At 35.0% G+C, this 19,916-nt stretch overlaps 1 protein-coding gene across 1 annotated transcript in view; it reads right to left on the bottom strand.

Moving 5' to 3' along the window:
• The window catches only part of SYT14 (synaptotagmin 14), a 65,377-nt gene extending 47,943 nt beyond the window's left edge, over window positions 1-17,434 (bottom strand). Inside the window, exons 1-2 of the mRNA XM_042890328.1 lie at window positions 17,401-17,434; window positions 4,439-4,603 (exon numbers count right to left, since the gene is read on the bottom strand). Coding sequence (XP_042746262.1) covers window positions 4,439-4,550 — 112 coding nt within the window. The 5' untranslated portion in view covers window positions 4,551-4,603; window positions 17,401-17,434. The remainder of the gene's footprint in view (window positions 1-4,438; window positions 4,604-17,400) is intronic.
• Window positions 17,435-19,916: the final 2,482 nt, after the last annotated feature.

Genomic DNA, 19,916 nt, shown 5'->3' with positions numbered 1-19,916 from the left:
ATTTCAAGTCATACAGTATACAGGAGTGCCAAAGCTGTTTTTCCATACTGGAAACAGCTAAATTATTTCAACTATGGCTTGCAAAGCAAAGCAAAATTAGAAAACAACAAAAACAAAAACCAACACAAACACACATACACACACACACAAAAAGCCCAACAGCTTCACCTCGGAGAGAAAGCATGCCAAATTTCACCCCAAGTCTTTCAGATCTGGAACATAATTATAAGCAACTGGAATTAATGTCATGAAATGGAAAATGTCAGGAAACCTTAACTGCAGATGGTGCCACCAACTTCACATACAATGTATGTATATTAATTCAACATTTGTTGGAAAACCGATGCCTTAAAAGACTTCAGGCTATCAATTTCAATTCAAGTCTGACAAGTACAGTGATTCCCACTGTATGGACAGCTCTATAAGCAAGTTCCATTCCACTGTTCATTTGTTGAGAATAACACTCCAAGCTGGATATATTCTAGCTGGCAGATCCACTACCAGTTTGCTCAGAAGAAAGCACCTCCTTCAATGCTACACAGAGTAAAATCTTGTATCTCATATGACTCTCATGAGGATCTCCGTTGCTGTAAGTAAAACAGGGCATGCCAAGACTCAGACATAATGCCAGTCATCAGTATCAGGTACATCATTTATCGTATTTGCAAATATGAAAATTGGTTCATTAGTCAAAATAAAGTACCAAAAATTGAACAGTTTAAAAGATGTTAGCGGCATATTCAAAACAAGAGCTGAAAGATACACCACTAAAACTACATCAAAGCTTGTAAGCATCCAGAGGTTATCAGTGATATCAGAAACTTTTTGCTCCAGTTAGCAGCATAACAGAACAAAAAAGGAGAGGATGTATACTACTAATACAGGACGTGAAAAAAGACTTCTTCAGAGGACTTAAGAACCCACTTAGAGTTAAGACACAAGCTATTCATGGAACCATTTTTTAAATAAACAATGCAGATGTTTCAGTTTCTTTAAAAAAAAAAAAAATTAGCTCACTGCAACATGAAAATAAAAAATCCTCCAGGTTTTACGCCTCTCCTTGCCACTTGTCCTACAATTTTTATCTTAGTTGGAAAGCTGCCTAAATAGACTGCATATTCTTATTAAAGACCTTCATTCGTTTGGCTAATAGTACATATACCATTATTAAACTATTGACACCTATTTATTTACAGCAAAGGCAACTTTCAATAGAGAACATACTACTTCACAAACATTGTTTCATGAGGTATCAACAGATAGCATCACAGTTTATCATACAAATACACTAATCACCTACTAAATCAAGCAAACAAAAAATTAATAGCTGAAGTTTTCAGACAAAGAAACAAACATACACTAAAAAAAAAAAAAACAAAAAAAACCTTTCCTGATCAGTTTATTCATTTCTCCGCTAAAATATCTCCAGACATTTTACGTTCCGTTCTAAAATTTCATTGCACGGCCTGTAAAAGAGTTTTGTAAAAATGTAAGATTTCACTTCTTGCTCATGAGCTTTCATCACAACCCTTTCGTCATAATGTTTAAAATTAGATGTTGAAGACAGCACACACGGCATCCATATCAACAATATACAGGTTTTCTCTGTAAGACTATAACTTTCTTTAAGACAAGCCTTGCTCAGTTCCTTTTTGACTTAAAATCACTTAATTGCCACTTGTCATTCATTCTGCCTCAAAATTATGTTACATTTGCTGGAAATACATTCTGAAGATCCAGTATAATGCCAATGTAACAGAAGTTCAATTTTTCCCCTCTGTCATCTTTTCACATTTTATGCAATGTTTTTAAAATATGCAAAACAAATTGTGCAACAGAACAGGTCTTAATTTCCAGTATTAATTAATCCCTAGTTTTCATCAGAAATCACACAAGAAAACTGAGGAAATGCAAGACAAACTGTATACAGAAAAAGTTAGAATATAGGAAAGACATTTCTTAGTCAGTTCCTTCGACTAATACTTGAAGAGTAATTAACTTCCAAGAGATATCAGTATAATTACAGAATAAAGCCCTGACAAAACAGACCTACTTTCATCCATGGGAAACATCAATATTAAAGTGAAATGTGTAAGTTAGGTGAAAAAAGTAGGAAGTACCATAAGTTTCAGGAAAGGCTGAAGAATGCAGTTTCCTGACAGACTTCTCACCTTTTCCTGCTGTCTTCTTATTACACAGCCCTCGTGATTTCTTTTCTGATTTCTTTGAGTTTTTCTTGTTACCTACTTTTGCAACAGTAGGTGACGCATCACCTTCAGATTTTTCTTTTCTGTCAGAAAAGGCTTCAGACTTCTCTTTGACTTCATTAATGCAACTGGGGAGATTATTGTATATCTTCAAACTGGAGTCTGATAATTTTTGCTTCTGTACTTCAACAAATTTTGTTTCTAAATCTCGAGGAACATTCATACCATGCACTTCTTCAGAGTCATTACAATCAATTCCATGAGAACATGGCTTGATTTTGTTATGCCAGTGATTCTTAGAATTATTAGGTATTGTATGTAGGCAACTGCCTTGATTCTCAATAGACTCCTGCATTGTAAATTTATTACTTTTCAGGCTACTATCCTTCAGTAACTTATCATTTTCTAAATAGTCATTTCCTCCTACTACTTCCCTCTTAAGAGGTCTTCCCGCATTCTTAAAATACCAAGGTACTTCTGTATCTTCTAAGCAATCATCACTATCTTTGCCTTTTAATAGGTACTGGTTTTCACCCACAACATGGTTGAATACTCCATCTTGATTTCTGTCTTCAAAGGAATTGGAATACTGAATCTCCTTCTGTTCTGCAATATCCCTCTTGGCTTTAATATTAATTTCCTTAGGCTCAGTTAACCATGGTGCATTTTCTTCTCTATCTTCTGCTGGTTTATCATTCCGCATTTTGGAGCTCTCATCTTCTGCACGAAGGCCATTTATCATGTTTGTTACCTGTTCTGTTACTGAATCAGCTACACTATAGCCAACTTCTCCAACAACACTGGTCAGATCATCCACAGCACTGCTAAGAGTGTCCACCAGAGAAGACACAGAAGGAAGGCTCAGATTTTGGTGGAAGTTTCTGAAAAATGCCATTTTTTCCAATCTACTCAGCAGAAAAAAAGAAAAAAAAAATTGCACAGGAAGATCTTCTGTTTCATAAACAGATCAACTCCATTTCTTCGAGTTCTATTTCATAGCTATTTTCTTTTGCTACCTCAAACTCACTATGTTTACCAGGGGAGGCTGCTGCTTTGCGTTTTCCATTCAATATGCATTGAAAATAATCAGAAAGCAGCATAAATAAATATCTTGAAATGAATCCATAATCAACCAGCAAAATGACAGTCTTTCATCATCTGCAGCATCAACTAGCCATAATAAAATCCATTATTCTCAAAAGTAAGACAACTGTGTGAGGAAGGAACATGTATTTTTATTCTAACCTGCAAAGAAGAAGTTGTGAGACATTTAATGATGCCCTTTCAAGAACAATACACTTTTCACAGTACAATAACACTTTAACACACTATTTGCATAAAAGCTCACATCACGGAGACTTCCTGACCCCAAAAATTATTGTTGTGTTTTACATAACATATATCAAATCATGAAGACTTGTTCTGCAGCAAAAAGAAATTTAAGAAAGAATATTTGACTTTCAGGGGCAACAATTACTTCTGTCTAAAAAAAAATAAAAATAAAAATAAAAATAAAAATAAAAATAAAAATAAAAATAAAAAAACCACCAAACCTCGAAAATTGAGCTGTGCCTTTCAAAAAGGCAGAAGACAAAAAGCCTCAAATTTCCCATTCTCTTCTCTAGTGCCTGTATCTTCCACTCAAGACAGCTAACAAAGCCAATTCAGTATCTGCAGCCCAGAAGTACAGATGGGGCTATTTTACTAACCCTCAATATATTCTAGTAGGTCTGCTCTTCTCTCATTTATCAATACTATTTCCAAGGACAATATTTAAAAAGTATAGAAAAAACTTATTAGTTTGATTGATTTATTTTCTGATGTTTTACATCTTTAAAATTATTTTCCAGGTGAGTAAACACCTTATACAAAAAGTCAGCGAAGAATTCAAAAAAGCTTAATGGAAAAAAAACAAATTCCAGTCACAAACTTACTTCAGATTTAATTGTACATAATTAAATGATGTTAAAAATGCATTCAAGAGTATTCACACAGCACAAAAGAAATGTCTTCCCATAAGTAAATGTGAACTCTCCAGTTATAAATCTGTTGATTTTCTCCAGTTTGTGATTATAAAGGTTTCCTCCCCTCTACGTAGTGCAAAATCACAGGGAAAAGTCAACACTGCATTATTTCATCACTTCAATCAAGTGATTACTTGTGTATTTCCACAACAATGTTCTCAGGCTCTTATAACTTGATGTCCAATACATTCTATTTCAGATACTTACAAAGCTTATCTTGTGAATTCTTTCTCGTAGGGTATCCTGAATCAAGATCAGGGAAACCACCAACATTTTCAAAACACATCTTCTTATTAATATATAGGAAAAGTAGCAACATGAGGATAATGAATACCCCAACTGCAGACAGGAATCCAATTGCTTCAGGAGATACTAAAAGAAACAGAGAAGGACACATTATAAAAAACCAGTCTATTGTAAGTGCAACTTGCAGAAGTTTTTATATTTGTCAGAATTGGTTATTAGTAAATACTACTAACATTCAAAATACATATGATATAACTGAAATATCAGCTTTTCCGTTTCAGTACATATTTAACACTGTTGAATCTCAACAGCTTTTCTTCTTCTTCCAGTCATCTTTTCAAAGAACAGAAAATATGCAGACTTAGTAAGGGACAACTGACATTGTAAGAGCTTGCTAGAGGATCTGCAGCACTACTGGACCCCAGTAATAAGACTGGGCCTCTGCAGAAAATGAGGATATTGTTAGCATGTACCAAGCTGAAATTTTTTATGGAGCACTTGAGGAAGAGCAGCATACGGGATTCAAGAGCATTCCCTTTCCCTGGAAGGGGCTGGAGATTTGGAGACAGCACAATAGGATAAAAAAGGAAAATGAAAAAGGGAAGGGACTGTGTCCTTGCTGGTAAGGCCATTGCCTCTGCCAGCTTTGCTATATTCAGCTTCTGGCTCCTCCTTCCTTAAGAGCCAGCTGGACCTCATCACTCCCTGACAAACAGGATTCTATGGGAGCAAGAAAGCAGAAAGTAAAAAAAACACAAACAAACCAACCCAAAAACAAATCAACCACGTAACAGTATGTTCTTTAACATGGTACTTGTGCCACTTTATATAAAATGAGAAAGAGGTAAGGCAGATGGAGATAAAGCATACTTCATTGAAATAGGTAGTGGAATCAAGACTGAAGTTGACTGACACGTCTCACTGTATAAAATAAAAAATATGTAACCACGATGAAGCAGATAACTGAAAGAGACTTCAGGGCACCTTTTGCAGGGACAGAATCTTGCAAGTCCATCAGGACCTAAGTACATCAGTAACGACATAATGGCCAAGATTACTTAGGAAAATATTTTAGAAATACAAAATTTGGGAAAGGATGTACCAAATGGGACAAATGGGGACAAAAGTACTTAGGAGTAATCTGATTATTTGTAGGAGCCTTTTGCTAGTTAGAGAAGACTTATAAGGATTTATTAGGGTTATTAATTCCATTGGTGAAGTCCCTAGCATTTCATGTTAGGAGTGTGCCAACATCTTTCATTATATAGAAGGAGACAATATTAAAGAAAACTTACCAGCAGACTGTATTCACAGAGATGTACTGAAAAAGGACAAGTAGAAGAAACAAGGAAAGCTCTAGTTGGATATAGGATGGGGGAAAACCCGGAATAAGAGGTGTTCAGCACTGGACCAGATGCCCTCGACAGGTTACAGAACCTAACTTTAAAGTCAGTCCTGCTTTGAGTCAGAGGCTGAACTGCACGTGCCTTTCCCAGGAGTCTTCCAAATTAAATTACTCTCTGCATCTGCCTATGACCTTAGTAAATCTGAGCTTACTCATCTCTGCAAAAGTGCTGACTGAGAAACACAAACAGTTCCACCAGCCCCTCAGTTTTGACAGTGTTTGGCAGTGTCATTTGCAAGATGATAGGGACCATTTTTTATTGTCACGTTGTTTCTTTAAAAAACAACAGCAACAAAAACACAAAAACAAAAGATACAAAAAATGCACCTTTCACAATCTAAAATGAACTGGTCTGATTTGAACTTTGACTAAACTTTGAGCAGGACATCCAGGCCTATCTGAAACATTGGGGAAAAAAAAAAAAAAGAAAGAAATTTGCTATCTCTGATCAAAGGGATTGTGTAATATTGTGCTTAAATTCATTGCCTTTCTACTTAACAAATTCAGAAGAGAATGAACTTCCCAATAGTTTCAAAGAACCCAACTGGGCAAAATTTCTGAAAAAAATACCAAAATGTCAAGAAAAATAGTCCCAAAGGAATGAAGTAGAAACCCCGATTAAACTAAAACTCTATTAGTCAAACTCTATTTAGTCAAACTTCAGTAAGTGCTTTTCATGTTTTATTAGATTATATAAGAAGAGTTAGGAAAAACACGAGCAACTCTTAATTAAGTCGATTAAGTTGGGAACACTGTCTTGTGAAAAACTGAAGGCAAAGCTAGAAATGATTGGAAAGCTTTGAAATTTGACCTTCACCTTTCAAACCATTAAAGTCCAAGACAAACAAGAAATATAAGAAGAAAGGATGACTGCTGAATAGGAGTAGAGTAGAACAAACAAACAAACAGTGCAACAGGGGAGAGCGGGTGTGACATATTTACAATTTCAGATAGCATAACAGAAATAGAGATTTACAGAGCTACAAATTTCCCCATTAGTACTTCAAGATGAGACATTCTGCTATCACACAGAGCATCAAGGTGTAAAAGGTAGGATTCCAGTCCAGACCAGAGAGGAAAGAAGGCTATATTTATGTTTTCATTAATCTGAACAAATAGAGAAATACTTTGAGTTATGAAAGGTCTTGGTAGTACTTTCTATTTGGATCACCTGCTACTCTATTCAAAGATTGGAGTTATTACTTAATTAAAATCACTTGTTACAGCTTAAGTCAGTGGCAACTCTGCCTCAAACTGAAGGATTTTTCTTTTTGTTTAAGTTTCAAAAAATCACTGTGTTATAACCAAGAATGAGAAGAAAATAAGGACTTTTTAAAAAATAATAATTAAAAAAATACCCTAGTGTTCCCTGTTTGAGAGCAAGGTAAATTTGGCCCATGTCAGGCATCCTTTTATCATCTTCAAGAAGCTTTCCTAAATATGGAAAAGCTTTGAAATTTTGAAGAAAAACAAAAACAAAAAAAACCTCAGTTTGCTATCTTCCAGTTTTGCCTTTAAGTCTAACAGATAAAATCTCCCAAGATTGTGCTGGGAGGAAACGTGCTCCATTCCTTCCCAAGGCAGTATATGGATGACTGATAATGCCCAGGGTTGACAGAATGACATTCAATTTCTTTGAGTTACTGATTCTAACCCTTACAGGACTAGAGAGTGGGTTGAGAGCAGAGCACCTTTCTTCAGTAATTTCCAGTTCTAATATCTATCAAAGACAGAGGCAGACAGAGGAGGCTGCAATACACAAGAAACCAGGCACCAAAAGAAGTGAAAATTAAGCGAAAAGAGGCAATTAGGCGCAAGCTAATGAGGCCTAGCAGGAAAATAGAAGGTATGAGTTAAGGTTAGCATGGAGTGCACAGAAAAAGTTGGAAAGTGAAAAGTGAAAACAGACAGATCAGGTGGAAGAGAAAGATAAAGCAAATGAGACCACAGAAATTTATCCGTGAATACAACTGCTTTGTTACTGAAGCAGGTCGTTCTAAGCAACATTGTCCAAATTCAACACCAGAGATGCACCGAGCAGGAGACAACAGTAATCCAATAATTCCATGAGCCTATGACTCACAATAAAGGGCAAGGAAGGTTCTTCTTTAATTAGATTAACTGTTACCTTATTAGAAAAGTAGCTTGAAAACACAATGCTTTTTAATTTTTCTTGAGTGCTTCCTGGATACAAATTAGTTAAAAGGCAGTCTGTACACAAACTGTGTGGCTCTCTATGGAAACACTGTATCTGATGACATCTTTCTGGAGTGAAATAAAACAGTGGCTGATACTTTGTAAAAGGGAAAGGATGTAACTTTAGCTGCAGCTTCACTAACAGCGCATGTAAATCAGCATGAACATAAGACTTAAAAATTATGTTGTAGATTCAATTTGATTCCACATAAAGAATCTTTAAAATGCTTGTTCACAGATTAAATATATCATCAAGTCAAAGCCTTTACTATAATACCACATATAGCCAGAAAAATACCATTATGTAGCCAGGAAAAAAATTGTACTTCAATTTTCCACATATAAATGTGTACAGATTCTGTGAACAAATGTTTTTTATATATCACACTAACCCTTCAGTTAATTTCTCCCAATTGAAGTTACATTTCAACCAGTTATACTATGTAAATAGAAGAAAAAAATATATATGCTTCCATGCAAAATCCATCCATGCCACACTCATCACAGCAATTAGGCTGATCCAAAACACTTTGTGATCAATTCAAAATTGGTTTGGGCAATGACTGTAGAGTGAAAAGCATTCTTAAAATGCTCTGAGATTCCCCACAGTTTCTTTTAGAACCACATAGCAGCAGAAGGGCAATTCTTCATTCGTCATCTTTCACATTCAAATTTAAAAAACATCCTACTTTTTGGACTTCATAATCATCCTCAACTCTTAAGGAAAAACAGCAATGAATGTTTAAATTTATAACATAACAGAGCTTTACAAATGTGAAAGGAACAAATGTCATACTACAAAGCTATTAGGATTAATTGAATTGCTGGCTATGGAAATGACGTAAGTTATACTCATTGCAGAAGTATTAAATTAACTTTAATTTACTTTTGTTATTATCACTAGAATGATAATTATTAGAAAACAGAAACTTACCATGTCTTCATCCTAAATACTGAATTACTATCTCTTTCTCAAATAGAAAAATATTACCTGTCACTTAATGATTTTTCTTTAAAAAAAAAAAACAGTTTCAGACTCTTCAGAAAACATGAACATCTTCAAATAAATGTCATAGAACACCAGTAATAACCCTCAGATATACTAAAAAAGATGCAGGGTTATTACCACATATCTACATGCACTAACTTATACTATATTTAATATCTGTATTGTCCAGTCAGTTGTTTTCAGACCTCTCACTCCACATCATGCTGCTCACCTAGCGAGTGCAGCACAAAGCCAGAGATGTTTTAATTATTCATTTACAAATGCAATGCTATCCTTCCTATGCACAAATTAAAGTAACTAGGGGACGATGCAAAGAAATTCAACTGCCTTTGAGATTGTAGCACAAAAGCATTTGAAATGAAAAAAAGGTATGCTCATCTTTTATTTAGAAAGGCAGCAACCTACTAGAATTTAGCTAGCCTAGGCTAAACACAATCGTAGAGGGAAATACTTTACACAGTGTTGTGTTAGAAGACCTGGAATTCTTAACTATATGCACTGTTTTACAAACAGGACAAACTCTATGTGGCAGCTGATGTTATTAAAATACTTCCCTGTATTAAAAGAACAAAACAAACCAAAAAAAAACCAGAAGCAACTTTACCACAAAAACTGAGTAGTTGATGCTTCTGCAAAACTCATTGAAAGACTCAGAGATCTAAGAAGATGTTTTTACTAAACTTGCCAAAAGTCAAAACACACCTCCCATGTTTTCTGTGTCAAGTTGTGTTAACCTTTCTTCTCTCATCAGAGACACCAAAGCTGTATTAATTCCTTTCTAAGAGTTACTGATTCCTTTCACGTTTCACCAAAAGAAGCATCAGGAAAAGTATTTGAGCACATCTCAAAACAAAACAAGCAATTAAATTCCATCTATCAAAGTGTTTGTTGTGGTTTGTTCTTGTTGTTGTTTACTTGTTTAAAAACAAAACAAAACAAAACAAAACAACCTTTTTCTGTATAAAGATCATGCCTGCTCCCTTCAATTCAAACCTGAATTTGCCTTCCTTCTGGAGTACAGACTTCCTAATTTAGGCATTTACTATGGCTGTCAGCTGATTATGATAATGCATGTTATAATGCCAGTCTTAGTCCATACTTTCCTGTGCATTTCTTTCTCCTCCATCTCATTATACAGCAATTTAACACACAAATTATAAGCATATGCAACACAACATACCTGTATTTCAACACTTCAAATTTCTATGCCCAGCATGTTACCCAGTATTACGCAGCTCCAAGTGAGGATAAACATGAAACAACTGAATTTCAATGCAGTACTGGAAAGAGTACTTAATAAGAAAATTATTAACATTTTTTGGTAACACTAACCTTTAAGAAGTTTGAAAGACAGAATGAAATCAGGATGAGAGTGCTTATTTAATTCTCTATTTGGAATAGCAATATCCTTTAAAAATTCCATTTATATACTTCTCAAAGTAATTCTGTGTAAAACAGAAAACTGACAGTATCTGAAGTGATATAAGATGCAACTTAAAGGGCAATTTATAAAGAAAAAGAAGTCAAACACAAAAATTAAGAAAAAAATGAAACGTGCTTGTTTACATGAAAAGCATTACTAGAATTACAGTATCATGACAGCTACCCTGCCATAATACAAGTGTCATCTTTATTCTAGTGGAAAGCCATCTGGAATAACAGCAGCTTTATCACCAATTGGCTTATGTCACTTCATACTGTCTGCACTGATACAGAGATAATGTCTGACTTTTTTTCCCCTCTTCTTCTTAGCATCTAATTACAAGCACTACTGTGAAAATAGTAGTTTTATTGTCTACACCCCAGGATTTCCTTTACATGGGAAGAAATTCGGAATATACTTTACTTTGAAAAATAAAAGTAATTCAGGTAATTTTCATTACATCACTTGACTAAACATCTACTTCAAATATTGTTCAACATACTTTGCAAGTTAGCGTTAGCAAGGTTTTGGTTCAAAGTTAACTGCTCACACATTCACACAAAACACCACACACTTATAGCAACTTTCATGCTGTCTTTGCAGATTGTCATTTACAGGAATTTTTTTCCTGGTTCTTCTAAATCACCAAGCTAAAAGTGTCTTTTAAAGATAAATTTCACTGTAAGAAAAGGAGAATTTTGGGCTCCAAAATATCACTGTACTAAGAAAAATGTTAGAAATAGCAGAAGCCACAGTCTAAAGGGCAGATTTAAACTTTTGACAGAAATCTTGTCATTCCTAAATCCTGACCAGTGCTCAGCCTGCCACCCTCGCTGATTTACCAGTCCCTCAGTATCTTTTCCCTCCAGTACAGAATCCATTGCCTTGTAAGTAGTACCTCTACAGAAATCTCTGAAAAGAAACATTTTATTGCTCCTAGGAAAAATATACTGAATAGACTTGATTACCTTCAAATCCCATTAATCTGTTGCAATCACACAGCAGGTTAGATGCCTGTATTCTCCCCATGGTGGATGAGAGAACAGCAGTGCTTACAGACACTTAATGGAGCTCTCAAATAATCTCCTCGTTCAAAAGCCAAAAGAGCTGCACAGGTCTAGAGACTTGTGGTATACGCCCTCACAGTTACCACAGAGGAACCCACCAATACTGGCAGTAAAAGAATTACAACATAAAAGTCTTTAAAAAAGAAAAATTTCCAAAAATTCTCTACAATGAAGTGTGAGACAATCCAGAATCACTAGACAGCACAGCAACTAAATAGAACACATAGCAAAGTATTGTGCAGTTAAAGCTACAATGTGAACATGTTATCTGAAAAAAAATGCTGGGAACTTAGAATTTGGATATAGCAAAGTTCTTAGCAGGTTTTGTGTTTATTTTGTGTTTAAGGAAGAAAAGAAGCTGAGATAGTTGAATTACAAGAACCCAGTAGATGCTGGTTTGCAGAAGACTAAAAAGCATGGGAGAAGAAACAGAAATATACTCTGCTTCCTGTGTGGCCATCGATCACCTCACAGATAAAATAGTTATTGCATATTACACTTTCACTAGTCCAAAATATATAAATCCAAGTTAGCCTTCCACAGAGAATAAGATTTAGCATTTACTCTAGTGTTGTTAATCCTAATGCCATTACTTTCATTTTTTGAATGTGTAGCTACGCTTGTATCACCTAAGTGTGTTAAGTTTAGGACTCCTGGAACAAAATACATATTTTTTCAGGCTAGAAACAAATGAAATTTGATATGTTTCTCAACACGATAACAAGTGGGTTAATTACTATTTTCTGAGTATATTACAGAAGTAGCCTGGGTTGTTTAGACTTTTAATACAAGGATATCAATTCTATCTCTATTTAAAAAAATAAAAATAAAATAGTCAACTTTGTGCTTTCCATTTCTAACTTCTGTAGTTGTATGTTTCTAGTTACAAAGGGAATCTCATTAATTTTTACCACTTCAGTGAAATGCAATTGGCAACTTAACATTCAGATACATGTGAACAGATGAGGATAGTTGGGCAGAAAGTTGAAGAGTACATCATTCTACTTAGAATATTTTTCTGGCAAAACAAAAATTCATACCTTCTTATCTTTTCAAAATTATTATTAAAAGTGACATCTTACATTGTCAGCCAAAGACAGAGTCTCCTTGTAACTTCTTTCTTTTGCATATTAAAGAGCACTTCTGTTCCATTATTAGTCACAAAGACAGTTTGCTGAATAATTTCCTTTGTTTGTAAGACTGCTACAACAATAGAAAGAACATCTTGCAAAAGTAAAAAGGTCTTACTAAAATAATTATAAAAAAATCTGTGCAACTCAGACCTCAGTCACATACTCATGCACATTTCCATCAATTAAACAAAATACATTACTGAGTTAGAAGCATCACTTTACATTTCTTCAAAACTACATAAATGAACAGGGAAAGGTGAAAGAGACCTAATGATACTGTGGTCGTTAATTTTTTGCTTTAATATAACTTCTATATCATATAGTGAACATTGTACATATCAGAATACATTGAAGAGCCCTTCAGTTACAGGTCAATATTGTAAAAACTCATCACCGGTCTCTCACCTGTGCAAACAGAACTTGAAAAACAGCCTCAATTAAAACACTAGTACATCTAACAACAGCCAGTTCCAAGCTGAACTAGCAGCCTAGCTACAGAGCACTGGACAGACAAAAAAAAAGATATATTTTTCTGGGCTGTTCTCAAGTTCCCCAGACTCTTTCATGTCCATGGTAAATAACCAAAGGAACAGCTTACACAATTCTTATGACTCTCTTAAAAATATTTGGGTGTTACCAGCCAAAAAAAAGCAAACCTTCCACCATATTAGAATAAACAGCAGATGTATGTATTTCAGAAAACTTTGTTCCTCTCTTCTGCTACTTCAGGAATTGTAAGAGGCTGAACAAAGCAAATTAGTCCACTGCTGAGATAAGAAGGGCTCCTCTTTCCTTAGACACACTGTGAACTCACACTGTCAAACAGATAAGAACTTGAAAATAAGTATATGTACTGGCATTAAATGAAAAACAGATGAATGTCTTGTTTACTTCTCTAATACAATGAAAAATACATTTTCCAATTTTTCAGCTTCCAGAATTCAACAGTGTGTCCATTTGAAGACATACAAACATTGCAACCACTAAGCTACATTGCACACAGAAGTCACAAATTTCAGTGCTGCAATGCCAGATTTCTGAAAAACTGATTACACTTCCTGTAGCTGGGAAGTACCTGGTTCTATATTCTGCAGCCACTGGATGTCACATAATTGCTTCCAAATATGCACATTTTCAAGACACGTGTAGTATAGTTACATACTTCAAATGAGCATTCATTTTAAAATACATGCAAATTAGTTTTTGAGGTTTTCCAGAAAAGTCTTCCTACCACCATCAATATTTTAGACATGCTTCTCAAATATGTATGAATCTGCAAAAGGGAACCATACAAGCAAGACACTGCAAAAGTACCGCAAACCCTCTTGTGCAGATTAGAAACAGACCTGCCACAGAGTCCATCTTGTGCATCTACGAAACCACAACAACATTATGTGAAGTGGGAGCAAGTCCTAAAGACGACAATTACAACACCATTGGTTAGCAAATCTGAGTTCTGTACTGGCACCATACTGACATCATATTCACACCAGGATTCAGATAATTGCAGACATTCAGTAAGCATTACAATCAGTACTGGCAAATTTTCAAGTCTTAAAAGCTAAAAATAAATCTTCCACCAAAATTAGTTTTATTTCAGTGGAAGAATTGTTAACTTCAAAGAAGCTTTTATGATGTTTTGAAATGAGAAGTCAACCCTCCTGCATTGTTTCCAGCCTCAGTACTGCAGCATGGAGTATCTAAGAAAATAAAAGTAATGAAGGCAAGCTCTAAAAAATAAAAAGTGAAATTTCATATAATTTTAATTTTAACAACTGAATATCCTCAAAGGCAGCGGTTTCTTTTTGGGTCTTTATTTTTACAGTTATGTCTTCATATACATATAAAGAAGTTTTAACTGAATAATTTGAGCTAAACAGTGTGGCCACACTTAGCCTTGACAATATTTATGGTCCCTTTCCCCATTTAAGCATCAGTCACCCCAAGGTTCCTACTTCCCCAGCAAAAATCAGTTGGCAAAAAAAGACAATTCAGGAACAGGCTAGTTTCCTAATCAGAATGAAAAATTAATCACCACTAACAGCTGTATTTCAAGTTTTATAATCCTTGCATAAATTCTAATTACGCTACATCACTTGAAAATGATTTTCCTTTGCATTATTCATTGAAGACAGGTTTGCTTGCTTTTCCCTTTTCAGTACAGGACAAATAAGTTGCTTCTTGACAAAATATTTGGAAGGGCTATGAGAATCAGGGCAAATGAAGCACAAGGTACTGGGTTACTCACACTGGTTATTATTTACCACTAATCTTTCCTTCAGGGGTTCCACTTGGGTACTGTAACTACAGTCACTGGGTAGCTGTATTCCGGTACCACTACCAGGCAGAAAGCACTAGAAAGTTCAAGCAAATAGCAAATGCAGAGTATTTTTGTCAAATGTACGGAGGAAAATGAATAAATAAATGCTAATAATGCTTGAGAGTACACCCCTGGTACCACAGTCACACGGGCACCAATGAAAAGGGAGTGGAGACATGACTTTGCACAAACAAGTCAAGACTGCAGGGATTTTTCCTATGTCTGAAAACTTAACTGTCCATCAAACTTTAACAGTGAGCTCATGAACCAAAGAAGCCTTGGCTTTCACAGCATGGTCAAGATATTGCAAAGTGGAAGATTTCTATGCCACAAAATATGCACTTTTCAGCTCTTTTCTACATAAGCTTGAAATGAGTATCCCGGGCATTAGGGACAGAGCTAGAAGGTCCCAATATGACCTGCTCCAGACTCCAACAAGTGCTCAGTTTGGAAAGGCCTTCATGTTCTGAGTAGTTAGTATGAATCTGGAGCATGCACTGAGATCCTGATCCAGACCCTGGACACCTGGCACACAAATTCATCCGTAGGCCAGGCCATGTGTCAGACAGAACAAAGCAAAACATCTTGAATGCATACCAGATGATGTGAAGTCGTAGATAAAGTAACCAATTTAGTAAAAGCAAGGAATCTAAACACTACACAACTGAAAAGCATGCAGTGTGATGGCAAGTGCATTATGCTTTACTTGCTACTTGTTAAGCAGAGAGAAAGGACAGATTAAAAAATGCACCTGTTCCCACATTACAAGAAGTTTGTCAGTGAGGTAGCTGCGCATATGGGCACTGCAAGCTAGCTGTGCATATGGGCACAGAAGGCTACAAGAATACACATGGAAACTGGTCTAAAGAAAAAAGGAACCCAACATAATACAAGTATAAATGGCACTATCAGGATGCTTCTCTTTAAATCACACTTATCTTTAGGTAAACCAGTAATCGCCAATGCTAAAATACATTCCAGGGAACTATTATTAAAAGTTTAAAATATCTAAAACCTTAAAAAGAAAAAATGCCATCCCTTCAATTGATCTTCTCAGCAATTATAACAAAAAACAAACAACTGCTGCCTCCAAGTATGCAGAAAACATTTTTCTTAACTCAGTACAATACCCTGAAACAAATAGCGATGAGCAAGATTGATGGACTCTGCAACTCCATCAGCAGGCTTTCTGAACTTTCTAGTTCAATGAGTTACATTATTCAGAAAGAAAAACAGAACCTATTATAGAAGGAATAAAGAGCACTATGGGCACTGATTTATCCATCAATGGAAAGACAGAGATGGCAATAAAGGCTTTGATGTTTTGTTGTTTCTAATTTTTTTTTTTTTAATGGAATAACTTAGAGCTTAAAAGAAAAGCATTTTTAATTGCAATACAATCAAATGGCATACAACTCTATATCACTCCTTCAATAAATTATTTGGAAAAGACAAGTTGTGGCCATAAAGCTGTTTTTTACCTTAACTGGTAGACTTAACTTCTAGGGTAGAAAAAAGTATGTACATGAGTTTGGTTTTTTTATAAATATTTTTACTTAAGTAATTACAACGGAAACATTCTTCTGACCTAATGGTGAGTCAATTCAACAAACTAATCCTTGAAGAAACATTTTATTTTATTTTATTTTATTTTTTTTAAATAAGATTAGCTTTCAGATCAGAACACAAAACTCAACAGCAACAGCACTGCAAAGGAGGCATGAACGAGTGTTTGGCTGGCAAAGGGTGGGGCAGAACATAGAACTGTATCTAGTCATTCTATGAACTGAACTTACCATCAAACTGCAACTTTGGTCATTTTAGCTCTATAGCTTTAAACCCATAAAAGCCTTCTCTTGAGCACAGTCCTATTTCATACTCTATCAATTACAGGTTTTATAACTGATAAAGCTGTTTTCATAGAATGAGTCATTATGATCTCAAGAAAATATAGGAAGAAACAGGCAGCCCACTACATCGCTTATTTGAAATATCCTCACAACATCCAACCATTACTTGAAATCAAACCAATCTACAAAACTCCGACAGTAAAAGGCAGAGATTAAAGTTTATGTATTTTGTGGTTTCCTACCACTGCTGAACAAAGATGACAACTCCCATGAAACTCAGTGAGTATTGGAAATACTTTCCTTTTTGTGACAACACGTTTTATTTTGCAATTTCAAAATTCTACTTTATTTCATGATTTTTTTTTTTTTTTTTTAATTTACGGTGTCAGCATCAAAAGATTTTGCAATACAAATACACAACACTAAAATTAAAAAAAATAAGGCATTAACATTAAGGAGCAGATAACTCACAAATGCAATTCATAAGCTAGGAAAGTAGTTTTTACAAAATGTTGCTTACCTTTTCTAATGCAGATTAGCTCATGTACACCACAGGTTCGTTCTCCACCTATTTGAAAATAAAACATTAGAAAATGTTGATGAATTAAAAGTAATTGGCTTCTTAATAAAACTTGTAAGCAGTGGAAAGGAAAAAGCAGCAAAATCTATCATTTAAGAAAATGCAAATGATTGTTTTATTCAAAGAGTATTCTATATAAACTGAAGACTTGCTAAATAAGTAAATGTATCTTTGGCTTAGCGTTGTGAATGACAATCCAGTTGTAAGAGTTTCACAGAAAATTAATACTGAGAAAATTAAAAACACAATCAAATTAGCAAAAACACTTCTAAAAATATTTATGATGCACAAAGCATAATTTCCCATTTCAAAGGAACCACCATCTACACAAAAATTCTCAAAAGATCAGAAATATTTCTAACACAATGAAATGCCAAAATAATTTCAGCAGTATTTTGAAGAATAAAAATTAAAAAAAAGAAAGAGAGAGAGAGAGAGCCTGTAACAGATAGGAGAGGCAGAGCTAACTTGGAATTTCTCTTCAAGAAGTTTCTTGTTGTTGCTGTTTTGTTTTTAATGAACTTCAACAGCAACAACAAAACAATAGCTATAAATAATTTGAGATATGTATAAGGGAATAGCAAAGCTGTTGCTAGAAATACTAAACTTTAGTCCAAAGCATTTTAATGTTAGAACTAGTACAGAGGAAAACAACACATGATATACCTAGTAAGGACACTAAAGGAACAATATTGGAAGAATACATTTCAATTATATTGAAGGAGCAGTACTTTTCATGTCACCCATGACACATGTGGGAGAGAAGCCAAAATGACCTACTCCTAAATCCTCCTAAAGGAGGAACTGGCAAAACTGCTGAAGAGATTATTTTAATGATATTGAGAAACTCCTGAAAAAAGTTTATTTTTATTATGATTCCTTTATATTGAATACATTTACACTATTCATGATCTTATCCTCTTTTAAATTGACATATTTTGGAATGATATTCCTGAAAGTCAAACCTTAACCACACCCTAATGCCTACTAAGCCTGTTTTCACTGACTACAAAATAATAATTTTTAATAGGAACATCATAGAATCATAGAATCACAAGGTTGGAAATGACCTGAAAGATCATCTAGTCCAACTGTCCTCCCATTACCACCGCTACCACAAGCACTAAGCCATATCTCACAGCTCCTCATCCAGACTCCTCTTGAACACCGCCAGGGACGGCGACTCCACCACCTCCCTGGGCAGCCATTCCAGTGCCTGACCACTCTCTGAGAGAAAAAGTTCTTCCTTATGTCTAACCTAAACCTCCTCTGGTACAACTTTCGGCCGTTTCCTCGGGTCCTGTTTCTTGCCTGCAAGAAGAGGCCAAACTCCTCCTCATCACAATCTCCATTCTGCAAATTGTAGAGTGCAATGAGGTCTCTTCTGAGCCTCCAGATTAACCAGTCCCAGCTCCCTCAGCCACTCCCCATAAGACTTGTGCTCCAGACCCCTCACCAGTTTCATTGCCCTTCTCTGGACACATCCCAGGACACATGGAATACAGAACTGAAGGATTCTGTTCACATACGTAATTAGGCACAGTGCTCTGAAACTTTACAGAAACACAGAACTGTTCTGAAAACCCACAAACAACCTATTTCATATGTAGTAATCACTACAGGGCTCCAAAAGCTTTAAGACACTCTAAAACAAGCTGTAGGTAACAAAATACTTTTCACCTGACGAAAACATGGAAAAAGGACATTATGATACAATATCAAAAATATTCAAATACAAATTGTAGGTAACAAAATTGTTCCCATCTCATAAAAACGTGTGCTATACAACACTTCCTTCATTCCATAAAGAACTGATGCCATATAATAAAGGATTTTATAATATCAGTTGATATTTAAATCTCATAACTGAAAAGTGCCAACTGCTTATAACAATAAGAGTTTTGAGAGGACACATGTCTTGTAGTAAAATTCACATTCTAAACAAACAACTGTAAGAAATCCATCTATTACAGGAAAAAGGATAAAATGGATCAAATAAGTGGAATAAAACATAACTCTTCTACAACAGAATGCCTATGAAGTATGAAGTTAGAAAGCATCCTCATTTTGAGTTTCTGTTTGTTTGGTTTTTTTAATACTCAGCAATCTAAACCACAAGTCTTGTGTAGTCATCATCATTACAAAATAAAGCAATTTAGAAGACACTGAAAGGAGAGTATTATTAAGGACTGACCAGTGCCATTCTTATGTTTGCCTTTCAAAAACCTTTTTGGAATAAGAAAAAATAGGTTTAAAAGAATCTTGGCTTATGCCATTGAAGAAATCAAATTTGAGGAGATCAGAATGTTCTTTGAAGTCATTGCAGCCATGACTTCAAAACACTTCTCCCCAGATTTTCTCTTCCCAGTAGACAAAAATTCAGAAGTGAACAAAAAAAAACTAATAAAAAAATATTTTTTCATAAAATATCCACCTAGAAATGTTTGTGAGAAGAC

Source organism: Lagopus leucura, unplaced genomic scaffold (genome assembly GCF_019238085.1).
Source record: "Lagopus leucura isolate 7727_CA_CO unplaced genomic scaffold, USGS_WTPT01 Super-Scaffold_73, whole genome shotgun sequence".
Classification (NCBI taxonomy): Eukaryota; Metazoa; Chordata; class Aves; order Galliformes; family Phasianidae; genus Lagopus; species Lagopus leucura.
Note: the sequence above shows the minus strand (reverse complement) of the source record. Positions and strands in the feature narration are given on the sequence as shown.